At 46.0% G+C, this 15,524-nt stretch overlaps 1 protein-coding gene across 1 annotated transcript in view; it reads left to right on the forward strand.

The window, feature by feature from the left end:
• The window catches only part of HIC2 (hypermethylated in cancer 2), a 30,281-nt gene extending 18,444 nt beyond the window's left edge, over positions 1-11,837 (forward strand). Inside the window, exons 2-3 of the mRNA XM_010142731.1 lie at positions 3,998-4,141; positions 10,013-11,837. Coding sequence (XP_010141033.1) covers positions 10,049-11,761 — 1,713 coding nt within the window. The 5' untranslated portion in view covers positions 3,998-4,141; positions 10,013-10,048 and the 3' untranslated portion in view covers positions 11,762-11,837. The remainder of the gene's footprint in view (positions 1-3,997; positions 4,142-10,012) is intronic.
• Positions 11,838-15,524: the final 3,687 nt, after the last annotated feature.

A 15,524-nucleotide genomic window follows, 5' to 3' on the forward strand; every position in this document is an offset into this window, starting at 1 on the left:
AGGGAAGGAAAGGAGGAAGATCCTGCACTTTGGATTGCAGTGAAGTTCTCAATACGCCATGACCTTGCTGGGCTGCCTGTCATAATGCCCTGGGGCTGCAATCCCCAAAGCTGAGAAACTTGTCTGGCAGAGAAGGCTGGCCACATGCGCCTGAGCTGCCTGCAGCCCTGGACCACTGTTGTGCTGCAGTGCTGCAGGATAAGGGTGGCAGGATGGGGGCCCTGCGGGGAAGAAGTGGATTTTGTAAGCATATATAGCATGACCTCCTTGTAAGCTGAGTTTAAAGAAAGTCTAAAGTCTCGAGTGAAGAAGGTGGGAATAAACCAGTCAAAATGAGAAGTAGTGGTTGAGGAGAGGCAGCCAAGGTAACACCTTTGACTCTGTTAGGCCGCCTGCTTTTACAAGTGGTTTTCTGGCATCCTCACATTTGCCAGGCTCAGAGTTGCCAAATCACTTTTTGGTGGTTGCAAAGAACCAACCATATGAGGGTTCGGGGTGATCCGTTCAGCTGATTTGGAGGGATGTTTGGCAACCAGTAAAGTCTTGATGCTGCCAGGACCAACTCATAAACAGTGGTTTGCTTGAAAGACTTTACTGAAGTAAAGTGTGGAGACAAAAGATTCCTCTGGGAAGTACAGGGCTGAGTATGTGTTCAGTTCTTGGGGGGAACAAAAAAAAAGAAAAAATGGTGGATAAAGTGCAAAAGGTGCTATATTTAAGGCATTGATTATTTATGTTAAGAACTGTTGCTGCTGCACCTGTAGGTACGGATGAGATAAGGGAAGGAGATTTGGTCTTGTAGAAGAAAATAAGAGAGCAAGGTTTGTTTCTGTGCTCACTGCTATCTGTCATGTGGTGAGCGAGGTGGCATTTTGGTCCAAGGCTGTTACTATCTCTGTCCTTCCTGCACCCCTCAGCATGGAGCTCAGTGTTAGATATTAGCAGCATTCAGTATGCAGATGCTCCTGTGCTTACTGCTTCTCTCTGCAGAAAAGTGTGCTGACTCCACACAAGAAATAAAAATAAGTGGGCCAATTGGGAGAATCTTTATCAAACCCTCTCCTGTTTCTCCCGGTACTCTGAGGCCTTGTTTGCTCTAACAAACCCTGTAACTAAGGGTCTGAGTCACAGTCGCTAGCAGATTTAACACTCCCAGCTGACTGTCTTATCCCTGTCCTGGAGATCCCTCCCCAGGTGCAGGGACAGTTGAAAGGGCCAGGCATTTGCTCCAGTATCGCTGCATTTCACAACCCGGCTATCAGCTTGTACCTGTGGTGACTCAGAGCCCTAAAGCAGTGCTGCAACTGGGAGGTGCTGTAAGACAGTCTTGGTTGGAAAAGGGTCACGACGTTCGTTCTTCTCCACGATGCTGCGTGCTTTTGCCCCCAGAGCAACGTTCAGCATGAAGCTGCCACCCTGTGCACCCCCTGCCAACTGTGGCCTCCCATACTGAAGGACAGGGCCCAAGCTTGTAGGACCAGAAGCATCTTCTCACTCCATGTAATTCATAGGGCTGTTGATTCCTCCTAACACTCACTAGGATTAGCTGGGAGGTAGCAACAATCCTTCAGTCATGTCCTAAATTCTTGCATTGTAAAGGGAGAATTCTGAACATCAAGGCTCAAAGGTAGCTGGGAAACACAGCAATTTTGCATAGCAAAGGGGCATTAACTGGTGGATGGGTGGAGGATATCCTTCCTCCTGTGTGGGCTGAGCTACTCCACTGAATATGTGGGTATTTTAGTGCAGTCAGAAGTCAGATTAGCGTGGGACATCTGAGGTACCTTTACTACTTGCAGTGCAGGTACAGTTGGAACTGAGCTTGCTCAGTTGTTGCAGGGCTGCAGAAAAGCCCAATTATCTGTTGCTGCTCTCTAGCTTCTGAGGCTTTATTTGTTTTGTGCCACTGCTGCGTTCCTAAGATTAACTGTGCTCTGCAGATATGCAGGAATTTTTAGTGCCTGGCTCTGCTTGACAAGATCTGCAATGTCCATGCCTCTCCTCATCCCACTGAAGCGTTTGGGTAGTCTTAGGCACCTTCATGTCAGCAGTGAAAAAAAATGTATAATATACAAGGGCTCTGTTTAGGAATTGGCAGGACCCTTCATTTCTGACTGCAGTGTGCTGTTCTAACAGTAGGAAACACCTTTGTTTTAAGTGGTTCTCTGCTAATCTCCGCCCTAGAGGAGAAATACAGCTATGGAGAAGAGCTTCTTGCTTCACAGTGGCAAGAAGCAAATTGCTGTAATCTGGGTGTAAATCTGCATTTGAACTGCTGTCCAAGAAATACCTTTATGCAGCATCCAGCCTTTCTTAAGCTGAGTATTGCTGGTGTCACTGAGTTTTTTGCAGAGTCCTGATGCTGCAGATGCAGCCAGTCCTATGTTGCTCGTATGCAGCCTAGAGCGTATGACCTCCTGGAGAAGGGGGAGCTCCACATCCCTGGGGCTCAGGCCTGTTACGCATAAAGTTGCACGCCGTTTAAATCTGGGTTGGCTTGTTCATGCTGGCAGTGGTCTGTTCAGACTAGTTCAGCAAATGCTCTTGGCTCAGCATGGCCCAGGTCAGTAAGCAAACACTTGCTTACATTTCATTTTTTCGTTGCATTGACAAGATTTAAAAATCTTCAGGGCCACCTGAATACAAAAGACCTATTAGTTCAGTGTGAAAGAGATTTAGTTACAGAATTGTGGGGATAAGAATTCAGGTGGGAATGATGGGAACACTGTCCTGGGCCTAAGCCCAGCAGATGTCCAGGAATAACTGTCTCCTTACATTCAGTGTCCTTTTCTTGAAGACACTTCCTGTTTCCCAGGCCAGTGTCCTGCTTTATGTTCTCTCTCATCCAACTACATTCAAGTCTTTTTCATTTGGCCTTTTATCTTTTAAGGTTGAAATGATAATCAATATTCTTCTAACTTTCTTAATGTAACATTACTATCATCTCCAGCAGCACAGCTGGAGACAGGCAGGCATGAATGTGGCAAGAGCTATGCAGAAGTTTCACTTCGCCATGAGAGTCTAAAAACCTATTTTAAATTCCCGTGAAGCTGCAGGCTTATTTCTGTTCTGTTTTTTCCTGTGTTTTGCCTTTTCTTTTTTTTTTTTTCCCACTGGGGCAGCATCACCACTTGTAGAGAGGGACCTGTGCTTAGCATCTGCCCTGTGACTAGCCTTGATAATCCTGCTGGAGCTGATTAGAGGAACTGTAGGGGAACGAGGATATGGAGTGCAGAGGATACCCTAGCCTTGATGAGTTGAGTATATCTGTAGGATGTGCCTTTTCCTGACACGGAAAAGATATTGTTCAGTGAAATTCCAGATCTTAAGTTTTGTGACTGTCGGACCAGTTGCAGTTCACCAAGAATCAACTTGATTTCCTGTCTCCAAGAACGTAGATTAAATTATCAGTGAAGCATCATTATAACTAGGAGAGGGTAGGCAGTGTTTTCTTTTCCTGTCTTGCACCACAGACGTAACAAAAAGCCAAAGGACCCAGCCTGGCTCCATACTGTAACATCTCAAGAAGAGCAGTATTTCAAAGGCTTGGGAAGGGGAACAAGGAAATGGTGACAACACAGAGGATCAGCATTTAAGGTTTCTGTCATTGTCTGTGCTGTGTGGGAAATGAGACTGTGAAGCTCTGGCACCAGGCTTTTCTTGTCGCAGAGGCATTTCTAAATGGTGATATTAATTTGTCTGAGTTTCTGGAGAGGAGGAATCTGGTGCAGACATCCTGGTGTCTGTTCTTCTTGAAGATATATGTATATGGACTGGTCCCCCTGCAGCTCAGTGCTGTTGGGAGTCCTGATTGGACGTGGCCAGAGCGAGCCATCAGGAAACTTGCAGAGGCCTTCTGCTGTTTCCGTCGCAGTTCAGCAGTTCTGGGGAAATGGGTGGAGGGGAGGTTGTTCTAATAGTTACATATTTAAGGCAGGTGGCCGTTTTAAAATGTACGTTTCAATTTTGATTGCAGTTTTTTAATTGCATTTAACAGCGTCCCTGCTGGTTCTCCATTCTGCATCCGTGCAGCCACGTTCTATTGATGGCCTGTTGTGATTTCAATGGAACATCATGGGATGTACCTGGCACGCCGGGCAGCACTGGATGGAGGTGCCTTTAGCCCAATGTACCTGGCATGGTAAGCAGCAACCAAGTGGTTAATCTGCATTCTACTGCTCATAGTCTCAGCTTGTATAGCAAGGTGTTCCTGCTTTGCTGCAGCCTTGCACTGACTGGAAATCACTTTGCTCTCCTGATGTTAGTCCTTTCATGCACACAGGGCCCCTCCCCTTTTCCCCACAGAGATGCCCCTTCCCTGGGCAGTTTGCCATGCAGTAGAGGAGGGTCTAACCATGTCCGGTCCTCCTTGTTATTCTAGAGAAGGGACTGGGAAATCATCTGACTCTTTTTCTTCTCTCCTTTTTGGGCCAGGAGCTGGTAGCAGTTGAGCATGTATTGCCAACGTACCTAATGTCCAAACGTTGCTGCACAGAGGTACCCAACAGGTGCTTGTGTCCCTAAGCAAAGCTGTACTGTTTCTGTGGGAGTCCTGCAAGAGCTGCTTCAGGGAGCCGGGAGGGCAGCTCTGCCTGGCACTAATTGGAATGTAACAAACTAAACAGGGGCCGCTTTAAGTTTGCTGGTGAGGTATCCTCTGCAAAATGATCCTCTGTTGTCCTTCTCCTTTCCGTGTCCACACCTGCAACATCAGCTGCACATCCTGCTCTGTCCTGCATGTTGTCTTCTCTCCCCTCCCCAGCTCTGCAGACCTCTCCCCGAGTAACCTGACATGTTGGAGAGATGTTTCTGTGAGAAAAAGGGTGCTGCATCCTGTTTTCTGCTTGACCCCACCTCACAGAGCTTTTGCTGCTCCACTGCCAATGATGAAATGCATGTTCTTGCCTCTGCTTCAGAGTTCTATAGTCCGCTGCTCACAGGGCTGGGGATAGGGAACCGGTGGCGGTAACACTGTTCCTGCATTCCTCCGTATGCCTGTGCCACTCTGCAGTGTGAATACCTTTCAAAGGCATGGGCTAATGACCTGCCAACTGCAGCTCCTGGGGAGATGGTTAGTGGCCATGAAAGCCCACTTCACCAATACCTTGGAGAGCCCTGGAAATAGTTTCTCTTGGGATGTATGGAGAGGAAGATCAGATGAGCCAGTGAGCAACAGGAGGGCTCTTTGCCCAGTAGGGTCTTCAGGTGCTCTAAAAAAGTTAGTTTGTCTGAAACTGAAGGGTGCAGAATTCATCTGTTTCAGTTTCACCCAGATGCAGTTGGACACAGCATTTTTAATGTCAGAAGTGGGAAAGAGCAATGTAGGAAACAATTGATTTAATTTTGTCTTGTCCTTCCCCACGCTCACTGCTGCAGTGTCTGTTCAGTGCAGACTTGGGAAGGTGGAGAAATAAGTAAGCAGGCATCCTTTCCTAGGTATGTCGTAACCTGCACAGTAGGCTAGTGCTTTAACAGCATCTGACTGATACATCACATCTAATCTGTTTGTCAGGTTCTGTCTGCGGTACTGTTAGTTCACTGTGCAGGTGCTGGGTGTCTAGCCTTCTCATCCATCCACAAATCCACTCCGTGAAATGATGCTTCCTTAGATCTGTTTTTGATTGATTCTTTGCTTCACTGGTGTTGGTTCTTAAAAGGTAAACAATATTTATATGCTGCAATGTGTAACTCAGATGAAATCAAATAGTATTTCCTGCCACAGGTTGCTAAGATAACAAATTTACCATTCATTCAGCAATTAGTTTTAGGAAGAGATTTAGTAATACTAAAAAGAATCAAATCTGTAGTGAATATGTAGATTTTATACTATTTAAAGGGGTGAAGGGATTCCTCTTCTCCTGTACTTTGGCAGTCTAGTTTTCTGTGACATCTAGAGTCTTTGTGGAAATTGAGAGAAAAGTGTTTTTCCTGCTTTGTAGCAAGAACAACACAGCTCCCGGAGCGGTCTTTGTGTTCTGCACAACCTACATGCCCACGGGATCACAATGTGCCCCTGGCTGGGCACGGCAGCTCGCAGTCACCCAGCAACTTGGGCAATATTGCTTATGAAGACGCTACTGGCTCTTAGCTTGCGAAGCTTTGTTTGATGTGTGGCATCTGCTTGCAGCATTACTGTATTCTGTGATGTGTGCCGTGTATTCTTCATGTCTTTGCATGTGCTGGTGTCATGGATATGGTGGAGGTAGTGGAGCCTCAGTCTTGCTTCATTCCCTTCTTGCACAAGAATATTTGAGCAGGTTCATTGCTCTGAAAACTGTGTGTCTTGAATGACTAGGAAGCAACTTGAATCTGGAAAGAAGACCTTCTCTAATGCTATTTGTCCAAAAGCCTTCTGAGATCTTGTTTTAAATGCAAAGGAGTGAAATTTTTGCACACCAAATTTAACGATAAAAGACTGTGGCCCCAGTGAGACATCTACATATTCTTGAGGCCTGGGGTTTGTTTTTTTTTTCCTTGAAATACATTTGAGCCTTTTCTGAGCCAGGGCTCCTCTGAACTGGAAGTATGTTTTTTCTATCTTTTTGCAGAAAACAGAAAAGGAAGGGTTCTTTAAAATGATATTGAGATACATGAAATATAAACCACTGTGATTTTTCAGGGCTTTTGAGGCTTTTGTTGTCATGATTGGTGGTGGTGGTGTTACCCACGTGTTCAGGGTTTGTTAAGAGCCACTCTCTGTGAACTGATGGATAGCAAGGCCTTTCTAAGGCTGCACCTGCCATTTGTTTGGGAAGATCTGGTAACTTTTGTACTGGACTTAGCCTCATAGTGGTCTTTCGTCCCATGCTTTCAGCTAGAAGTGAGATTTTAGGAATGCCATAGATTAAGGAATATTGCCTGCTTCTCTTTTGCTAACAAGTTTTCCAGCACACCCCTCTTCCCCCACCTCTGAAATGCATCATTGCTAAAGAAATGTTTGTAACTGGTTAGCTGTGGAAAATATCTGGAATGGATTTATTTTTATTCAGGACTGCACAAGATACACAAGCCAGGCTGATGCTATAAAGCTTTTGTCAACAAAGGTACGTCAGTCAAAGGTGTGTTCTCTGACCCATGTTGCTGTCCTGGTAAAAGCCCTCAGTGGGCAATTCTGGTAAAATTTTAAACGTGGGGCTCTAAGCTTGGCTCAAGATTTTGCTGCCTTGTTCCATTACATTCATTTTGTTGGGGTTGCTGAATCCTTGTTAGACTTCAGCTGACAAATTCAATTTTGATAGGCATTGTTATATGGTGCTTGAACCTGACCACTGCTTTTTAAATCTACTAAGGGTAATAACCTATCTCATATTTTTGTCCTACTGAACATGAATACTTCTGTAAAATTTGACATGAGAGATAAACAGAGGTAATTCAAACAACTTGTACTATGCTAATTTTTAAGCTGCAGAACATACTGAGGCTTAATAATAACAGTATCTTCCTCATGAAGGTCAGTAAAAAGCAGAACTAGAATCTTGCCTATTTCCAGGGTTGCCTCTGCAGGATCATTACCTGGGTTCAATATTATTTAAGGCAGAAAAAAAAAAAAAACAAAAATATTTCCCATCAGTAGCTGCACAAGCCTTGACTCTTTGCAAAGACTTAGGCAGACATGTCTACTGAGATTTCTAGATCTCTGCTTCAAGTGCTTCAATGGGAAATAAGCTCAATTCTACTTCAGTAACATACTTTTTTTATTAGCCTGTTTAGGCAGAAAATATTGGCTGTGCTGTTTCCCTTCCTTTCCTGCATTTGTACTTTATGGAACACTTAAAAATCATACTGAGGGATTTTGTGTGTTACATGCATGGAAAAGCACCGTTATGTTTGTAGTGAAAAGAGCACAGCAGTAGGCTGTCTCTGGCTGTTCTTGAGCAGGATGCATTTATATACAAAGAAAGATGGTGTGTTATGTTGCAAGCCATGTTTTTGTCCTTCCTTATCAATGTATCTCAGTGACCCAGAATTAAATGCTTTTACTGGCCTGGCTAGATAAAAGTGAGTTTTTGGTGCCTCTGTGCTGTTGCTTCTTCCTCTTAATCAGCAATTCTGGAAGCAAGCCACTACAACCAGACACGCTGCCTGCGTGCTGCAACTCTGATGTAACTAATTACAGCAAAACTTGTTTTTAAAGTGCTCAACACTGTTCAGTGGTGGTAATCCCTGTCTCTGGCTTGTTTTTGTGATGCTGCAGGGTGAGTTTCTATGACAGAAACACTCTAGATGGAGGAGAAGTAACTGGCTAGCACCATGGCAAGCCTGTACTACCTCCCTTTGGCTGCCAGTCCTTCCTAAAGCCAGCCACCTCTAGGAACATCAATGTGCACAAAGGCACAGTGGTGAACCCACCATCTCCAGGGGTTCCCATCCATTGCTGAAACAACATGGAACAGAAGAGCAGAGCAGCCAGTTCAGCTGTGGGTCAAGGTGACGAGCCACTGAGATCTGTGTGGATACTGAGTTAGGTGCTGGTGCACTGAACAGGCGCCACAAAATTCTGCCAAATGCGTAACCAGGTACCAGGCTGTCCAGCTAACCAAGTGAAGAAGTGTGTCCTGCGCAAGAAGGGAGGCACCTGCTTGGCAGAGCCATTGGTAAAGTAGAAGTACCAGGCTAGTCAGGGAGCAACACTGGAGGAAAAACTGCATTTACTTTTTGGTAGCTTTTTTCATAAAGTAAGAATCTTTCTGTGGTGCAGAAATGAATGATGTAGCTTTACCACCTTTTTGCCAAATCAAATCTTTCTATTTATCACCAGGTAGGAGAGTCAGGTTTGACAGAGGTTATTTTTAAGAGTGACATTATCACTCCTTACTGCTTGTGTACACACACGTGATGCAGAGGGAAGATAATGCAGCCTAGTGCTTCATCATTTAAATGTCCCTTACAAATAGTAGTTGGTATTCTCAAACAAAAAACTACAGAAAAAAAAAGTTTAAAAATTTATCTTGGATTCTTGAATGCTGTCCCAGATTTAAATTCTAGTTTTTATGTATTGTAGTATCTACAAAACACGCAACTGCAAATAGTTCTGATGTGCCTCGAAGTAGGTATTTCCTACAGTCCGTACTACTGGAAAGCCAATAGAAATACCTAAACTAAAATACATAGTGAGTACTGTTTGTGAAATACATGAACCACACAGAGGTAACCACAATTTTCCTCTCCACCCAGTACTTCAGGGTAGAGAGACTGTGATGTGAGATAGGTTACTTGACTCCCATCAGTTTAAATAAAATTCCTGAAAAACTGAAGGCAGGGCAGAATTAAGAAAACAATTTCAGATTGTTGAAGATACTTGGTGGCATTTAGCTAGCTCAGCATCCTGAACTGCAGCCAGTTCAGGGTTGTTTCTAGCCCTTCATGTCAATGGGCTGGGATATGGGCATTGCCGGGGGTGGTTTTTAAAGCAGCCTTTCATACTCACGGGGAGATTTTCCATTCACACCTCAGGGAGATTAATTCCATCTTCAATGGATTTAGTTGCTACATGTCAGTTCCTCAACCCCAGAGCAGCTGGGTGTTGTAAAATTTCAACATGTAGGAGACAAGAAACACACTACAAGCCACACAAACTCAGCTGCAGCTTACGTTATTTTATGTGCTTCGATATGCAAATGGCATGAAGTAGATGCTTTATTTTTCTTCCTTTTTTTCTTGCTTCTCATCCTCCCTTCAGGCTTGTGTCAGGAGAGGGAAACAGCTTTCCCCTGTACCTAACTATTGTTTCCCTGCTGGTATCTTTTGAACAGTAACTCCAGCCAATGACAATTGCTTCTGTAAAAAGCTATTTACAAATCTGATTTTGAAAGACTTGAATCAAATCTTAGTATGAGAAATACATCTCCCTGCACTCCAAGTATGATCACAGCTTGCAGGGCTGAACGTACCCAGAGCTCCTTAGTCAGTGTCAAGACTAACACATGCTGCACCATGTGAAGCCATTCTATTAAATGTAGACTTGTTCAAGTGGAAACAGCAGGTTCACACCTCTCATCCTCCTGTTTTGCAGGTGGTAAGGTGAAGGTGAAAGGAAGAGAAGGTGGAGATGGAACTGCCAAATCATGCCAAACAACTGCTACTGCAGCTGAACCAGCAACGAGCCAAAGGTTTCCTCTGTGATGTGATCATTGTGGTAGAAAATGCCCTGTTTCGTGCCCATAAGAACATCCTGGCAGCCAGCAGCATGTATTTCAAATCCCTCGTTCTGCATGACAACCTGATTAACTTAGACACGGACATGGTGAACCCCACCGTGTTCCGGCAGATCCTGGACTTTATTTATACTGGTAAGCTCTTAACGACTGACCAGCCCGGTGAACAGAACTTCAGTGCTCTCCTCACCGCAGCAAGCTACCTCCAACTGCACGACCTGGCAGCTCTCTGCAGAAAGAAGCTGAAGCGGAGTGGCAAGTCCTTTGCTGGCAAGGCCGGTGGCCTTGGTGTTGGGAGATCTGCCAGGAGTCAGAGACTTTCCACTGCTTCGGTCATCCAAGCTCGCTATTCAGGGTCAAATGAGGGGTTGAAGGGTTCGCACTCAAAGGAGCTGTCAAAGGGAAAGCTCTCTGATGACGAGGTCTTCATCAGCAGCTCCAACCAAGAGAACTGTCACTCCTTAAGCAGGGGAGCCAGCAAGAATGGCGGTGGGAGCAGCAGTGCAAATGGGAGCACCGGCGACCAGGAGCTAGGCCTTGACCTTTCCAAGAAAAGCCCGTCGCTCCCTGCTGCAGCCTCCCACGATGACACGCAGCACAGCGAAAGCCAGCATGGCTCTCCCCAATCTGCCTCAGCCCCCGCAGCCAACAGTGCCTCATCGTTCGACGAGTCTGGAGTCGGAGCCCCTCACAGCATGGCAGACAGCAGCGACCCCATGGAGATGGATCTGAACGAGGAGTGCCACCACACGTTGACAGAGAGCAGCCAGCGCAAGGGCCTCCGGCATTCGTCCCGCAAGAAGGATTGGGTCAAGAAAGACAACGCCTTTGATCGAAAGGAGGGAGGCAAAGACAGGGACGAGGGTGAAGCGCTGCCCAACGGTATCCTGCTGGGGCCCTTGTCGAAGTCTGTGGAGAGGAGCCTGGTCGGGGCCTACGGCACAGACCTACCCTATCCATGTAAGGAGGAGGTGGAGAATGGTAAGGAGAACAGTGATGACAGCGGCCAGAGCGAGAGCGAGAGCGGCGGGCATACTAGTGCCAACTATGTCTACCGGCAGGAGGGATTTGAGCCAGTGGCCTACGGTGACAACCTGTATGTCTGTATCCCCTGTGGCAAAGGCTTCCCCAGCTCTGAGCAGCTCAATGCCCATGTGGAGACGCACACTGAGGAAGACCTTTACATCAAGGAGGAAGGCACATACGGCAGCAAGGATGAAGCCGAGGATTTGTCCAACCCCAACCAGTCCTACGCCGCGGAGTCACGACCCTTCAAGTGTTCAGTGTGTGAGAAGAGCTACAAGGATCCAGCCACGCTGCGGCAGCATGAGAAGACTCACTGGCTGACGCGGCCCTTCCCTTGCAACATCTGCGGCAAGATGTTCACGCAGCGGGGTACCATGACACGGCACATGCGCAGCCACTTAGGGCTCAAGCCCTTTGCGTGTGAGGAATGCGGGATGCGCTTTACCCGGCAGTACAGACTGACAGAGCATATGCGTGTCCACTCAGGAGAAAAACCTTACGAATGTCAACTGTGTGGTGGGAAATTCACCCAGCAGCGCAATCTGATCAGCCACCTGCGAATGCATACCTCTCCCACATAAGCCAAAGACTCCAGAATGAGCTTCGAGCCCATCCGCAGTGATTTACCTTTCTGTAGACTTGCTGCTTAAAAAAAAAAAAGAAAAAAGCAAACAAAAAAGGGGGCAACTCCCCATACTCTGTTCAGTCATGGGAGGCCTAAACAAATGTAGCTTTAACATTTAAAAAAAAAGTTCCTTTTTTTTTCCTTTTTTTAAAAAAAGAAAGGTCCACAGCCAAGCTGATGCATTTAGTCCAACTCTCCCTCCAAATCTTGGTGATCTGGCAAGACATGCCACTTCTTTTTGCACACATCAGCTTTATTGCCATATTGATTATCTGGAGCAGGGAAGGGGACCATGGGGAACTTCCACTCTCTTCCAGGATGCCCCCTGCCTCTTTGTGTTACTGCCACCCTACTCACCTCCTCTCTCAAAACCAAACTCAGTAGGGGCATTTCTTGCCATTAAGAAGGAAAGAAAATACACCTGTTCAGTAGCCTGAGTAGCTGTGAAATAACAGAGCATTACATTCACAAGTGCAGAAGCTGTGTCTGTGGACCATCTCACAGGGTTGGCTGCCCCTTCAGATAGATACTGTGGGAAAGCCATAGCAGTGGTGGAACCCACCACCCCTTTTCTGGGCTGGTGATGGTGGGGAGAGCAGGCTACCTAGGTGTCCACCAGCCCCAGAACTTCACTTAAAGAAGTACTTCCCTCCCTGTTTTGGTTTTGATCTTTATTCTTGGCACATGTAACCACTGTGCTGGTTGAAAACCCAAGCAGCCCAGGTGGCAGTTGCTCCTGCTCCAGGAAGAAAACGAAACAAACTAAAGTGCTCAAGGTGGGAAATGAATGGAGGACTTAACACGCCACTTGTAGCTGTGGGCAAAGGAGCAGGCTCCACTAGGGGGAACGAAATTAAAATAATTCAGAACAACAAAAACTATGAATCATCAATTAAATCAGGGAAGGACAGAGAGAAAGAGAGAACAGTGAGAACTTAAATACCTATATACGTATACCTTCCCTCTGCTCCACCCCTCCACTACTCTTAGCCCTCACACATGTGGTCGGCGCCAGAAATGGGGGTGTATACAGGAGTGGGGGGCGCAGTCCTTTTAACCTCTGGCATGAAGCTCCAGGCTGCTCTGTGGGCCAGAATTCCTCCTTATGCATTGCCCTTTCATCCCACAGGAGGCAGCTCGGCACAGCTGCCTCCATTCCATGTGGTGGTGGGGGCTGTCCATTGCTTGGGTTGACTTCCCCAGTGCTATGCCAGCCTGGTTCCAAAGCTCAAAGTCACCATTTTCCAGGGAGTATCTGGGTCTCTGCATTCCAGTGGTGCCTTCATTCTCAGCTCTTCAACCCGTCCTCTCTTCCCTCTCTGGTGATTAATCATTTCTCAGTACGGGGGGTGGGGGCCCTGGGTTCCTGCATCCAGGTTCCTCTTCTCTTTCCCCCACCAGTGATCAACAAAGTTAAAAGTCTACTTGCCACACAAAAGATCTTTACTGTCCCAGCATATACCTGAAGCAAAGTTCTTGTTGCGAAGGTGACTGCTCAGTGGTTCTCTCTTCTCTTCCGTCCTTCTCCTTCCAAACAAAAGAGTGCACCCCAGAGAGAAAAGAACTTTCCCCTCTTCCTATTTGTAGTGTTTTTCAAAGAGGCATTGAGTGACACAGCTTGGGCCAGGGGCAGGCGCGAAAATGGAGCCGGAGGCTGCGTTTCACAACCTTTCCCCCATGCTACCTGAGCACTACCTGAGCATACGAAAACAAAAGGCGACAAACCTGCTTTCACACCCCAACAAGGGGGAACAGCCCCCTTTGCCTTGGAGCCAGAATCCTAAACCACAACAACCACATGCCACCTTTTCCCACAAAACACACAAACCTCTTCTGCCTTACCCATGACTGAACAGGGACTGGATGCCCTGGGAACTTTTCAGTGAGCAGGGGGTCGTCTTTACTTTTCTAGTAGTTTCGTATGAATATTCTTTGCTTAGAGGTACTTGTTTTATTAAAGGAAAAACCATTGTAACGTTTATGTGAATGTTTGAACTGGAAGGTCTGAGGTTAATTCTAGGGTGGGAGGGTGGGGAGGGGGTTTGATGTAGGCTGGACTTGCTACAAGTTCCTTAGGTACTTTTTTATTATTTTTTTATTTTATTTTTTGTGTGTGTATGTTTTTAGCTTTCCTCCCTCACTAAAGAGCAAGTCTGTGTGGACAGACTTGTTACCTTTGCTACCTCTTGAATTCATGAGAACAATAAGATGGTTAGTGAAAGATTAGGCATTTTTTTTCTCTTATTGTAAGTAATTAAATGTATAAAAGTAGAAGCTAAATTAAACTTAAGGGATTTTTACCACCCTGTCCTTCCGTCAAAAGTCAGCTAGAGAAATATTAAAGCAAAGCTTGGCCAAAGACAAAGCAAAAAAGTGCGTGGAGCCAGAGAGTGTACTGGCTGCGTGGACTGGCTCATTCGCAGTCTCTTGGCTGTTTCTAGTCACTTTTAGATAAAAGAAGAAAACTTCTCTGAGCTTTCTGGGCCCTTTCCAGCTTTGTTTATTGAATCTGGATACTATGGGGAGGGGAAAATGTCCCCCTCATCTTCCACTCCCCCAGCACATCTGGGTCAGTCTGTAAACACCTGGCAGGACAGAGGGTGAGGGCATAGCAGTCTATAATTTACTAGAATCCAGAGTGCAATAAGGTGGGGGAGAGGAGGAAAAAGCAAACCAAAGTGTTTCATATCCTCCCTTTTAGACAACTTAACACACGCACACAAAAAAAAAAAAAAAGAAAAAGAAACAAAATGTTCTTGTAACATCTGCATAAGACATCACAGCCAACAGCTGCTATTGGTTTAGGAGAGAAGACAGAGAACTCAGCCCACTGATTCTTGGCCCCCTTGACTTTGTTGGCGTGACCTTGTGGAAAGCTATGGCTTATTTCAAGCCTCCCGTGACTGTGGTGGTAAAAATTCACAGCCAGTAGAATCATCCCTTCAGAATTGAGTAAGGTTTACACTTGTGTTTTTTCATTTGTTTTGTTGGGTTCTTTTTCCACTCAAACCAGTGTAGTCGCTATGCGTAAGGTTTACCAAACCTCACGTTTTGTCTTTTTTTAAAAAAACAGAACCAATTTTTTTAAGTTTCGACCAAAAAAGAAAAAAAAAAGAAAAAAAGTGAGCATGTTTGACTAAAACAAAGAAATATAAGCTTCATTTTCTATTGGGTATTTTTGTTTGGGTTTCTTTTTGTTGTTAAGGTAGACTAGTCCATAAGAAGTTTTTGGGTCAACTGAACGAACTGAGGAAACTGGAAGCCAGGCTCTGAGCGATAGACAACCCAAAGGCCCTGAGCCTCGGCCTGGTGTCACTTACAGGGAACACGCTCACCCCTCTCTGCCAAGCGCTCCAGTGTGCTTCTCCCAGTGCCATTGTCTGCTTGCTCCCGACTCTGCGAGCTGTGGAGCCCGAGAGGGGAGCAGGGACTTCTTGTTTTTCCCGATTGTGCTAAGATGCGCTGTTTTCTTGGGGGGATGGGGGCTGTTAGGTGGGTTTTTAGTGTCTTTAGCACTTCCACATTTTGAATATGTATTGAATTCTTTTGTTCTTGATTCCTTGCCAAACCCCCCAGAGAATGCCCCCAAAATAGTCTTTGGGGAGGACAGGGAAGGCCTTGCCATCTACCTTTTTCTCAGAGCAAGTCTCCGCAGGGCCCAGGGACAGCTGTGCAAGATTAGTTCCCAGGCACTTTCACCCTGCCTTTACTTCCCTCCC

Source organism: Buceros rhinoceros, unplaced genomic scaffold (assembly GCF_000710305.1).
Source record: "Buceros rhinoceros silvestris isolate BGI_N320 unplaced genomic scaffold, ASM71030v1 scaffold23610, whole genome shotgun sequence".
Taxonomy (NCBI): domain Eukaryota; kingdom Metazoa; phylum Chordata; class Aves; order Bucerotiformes; family Bucerotidae; genus Buceros; species Buceros rhinoceros.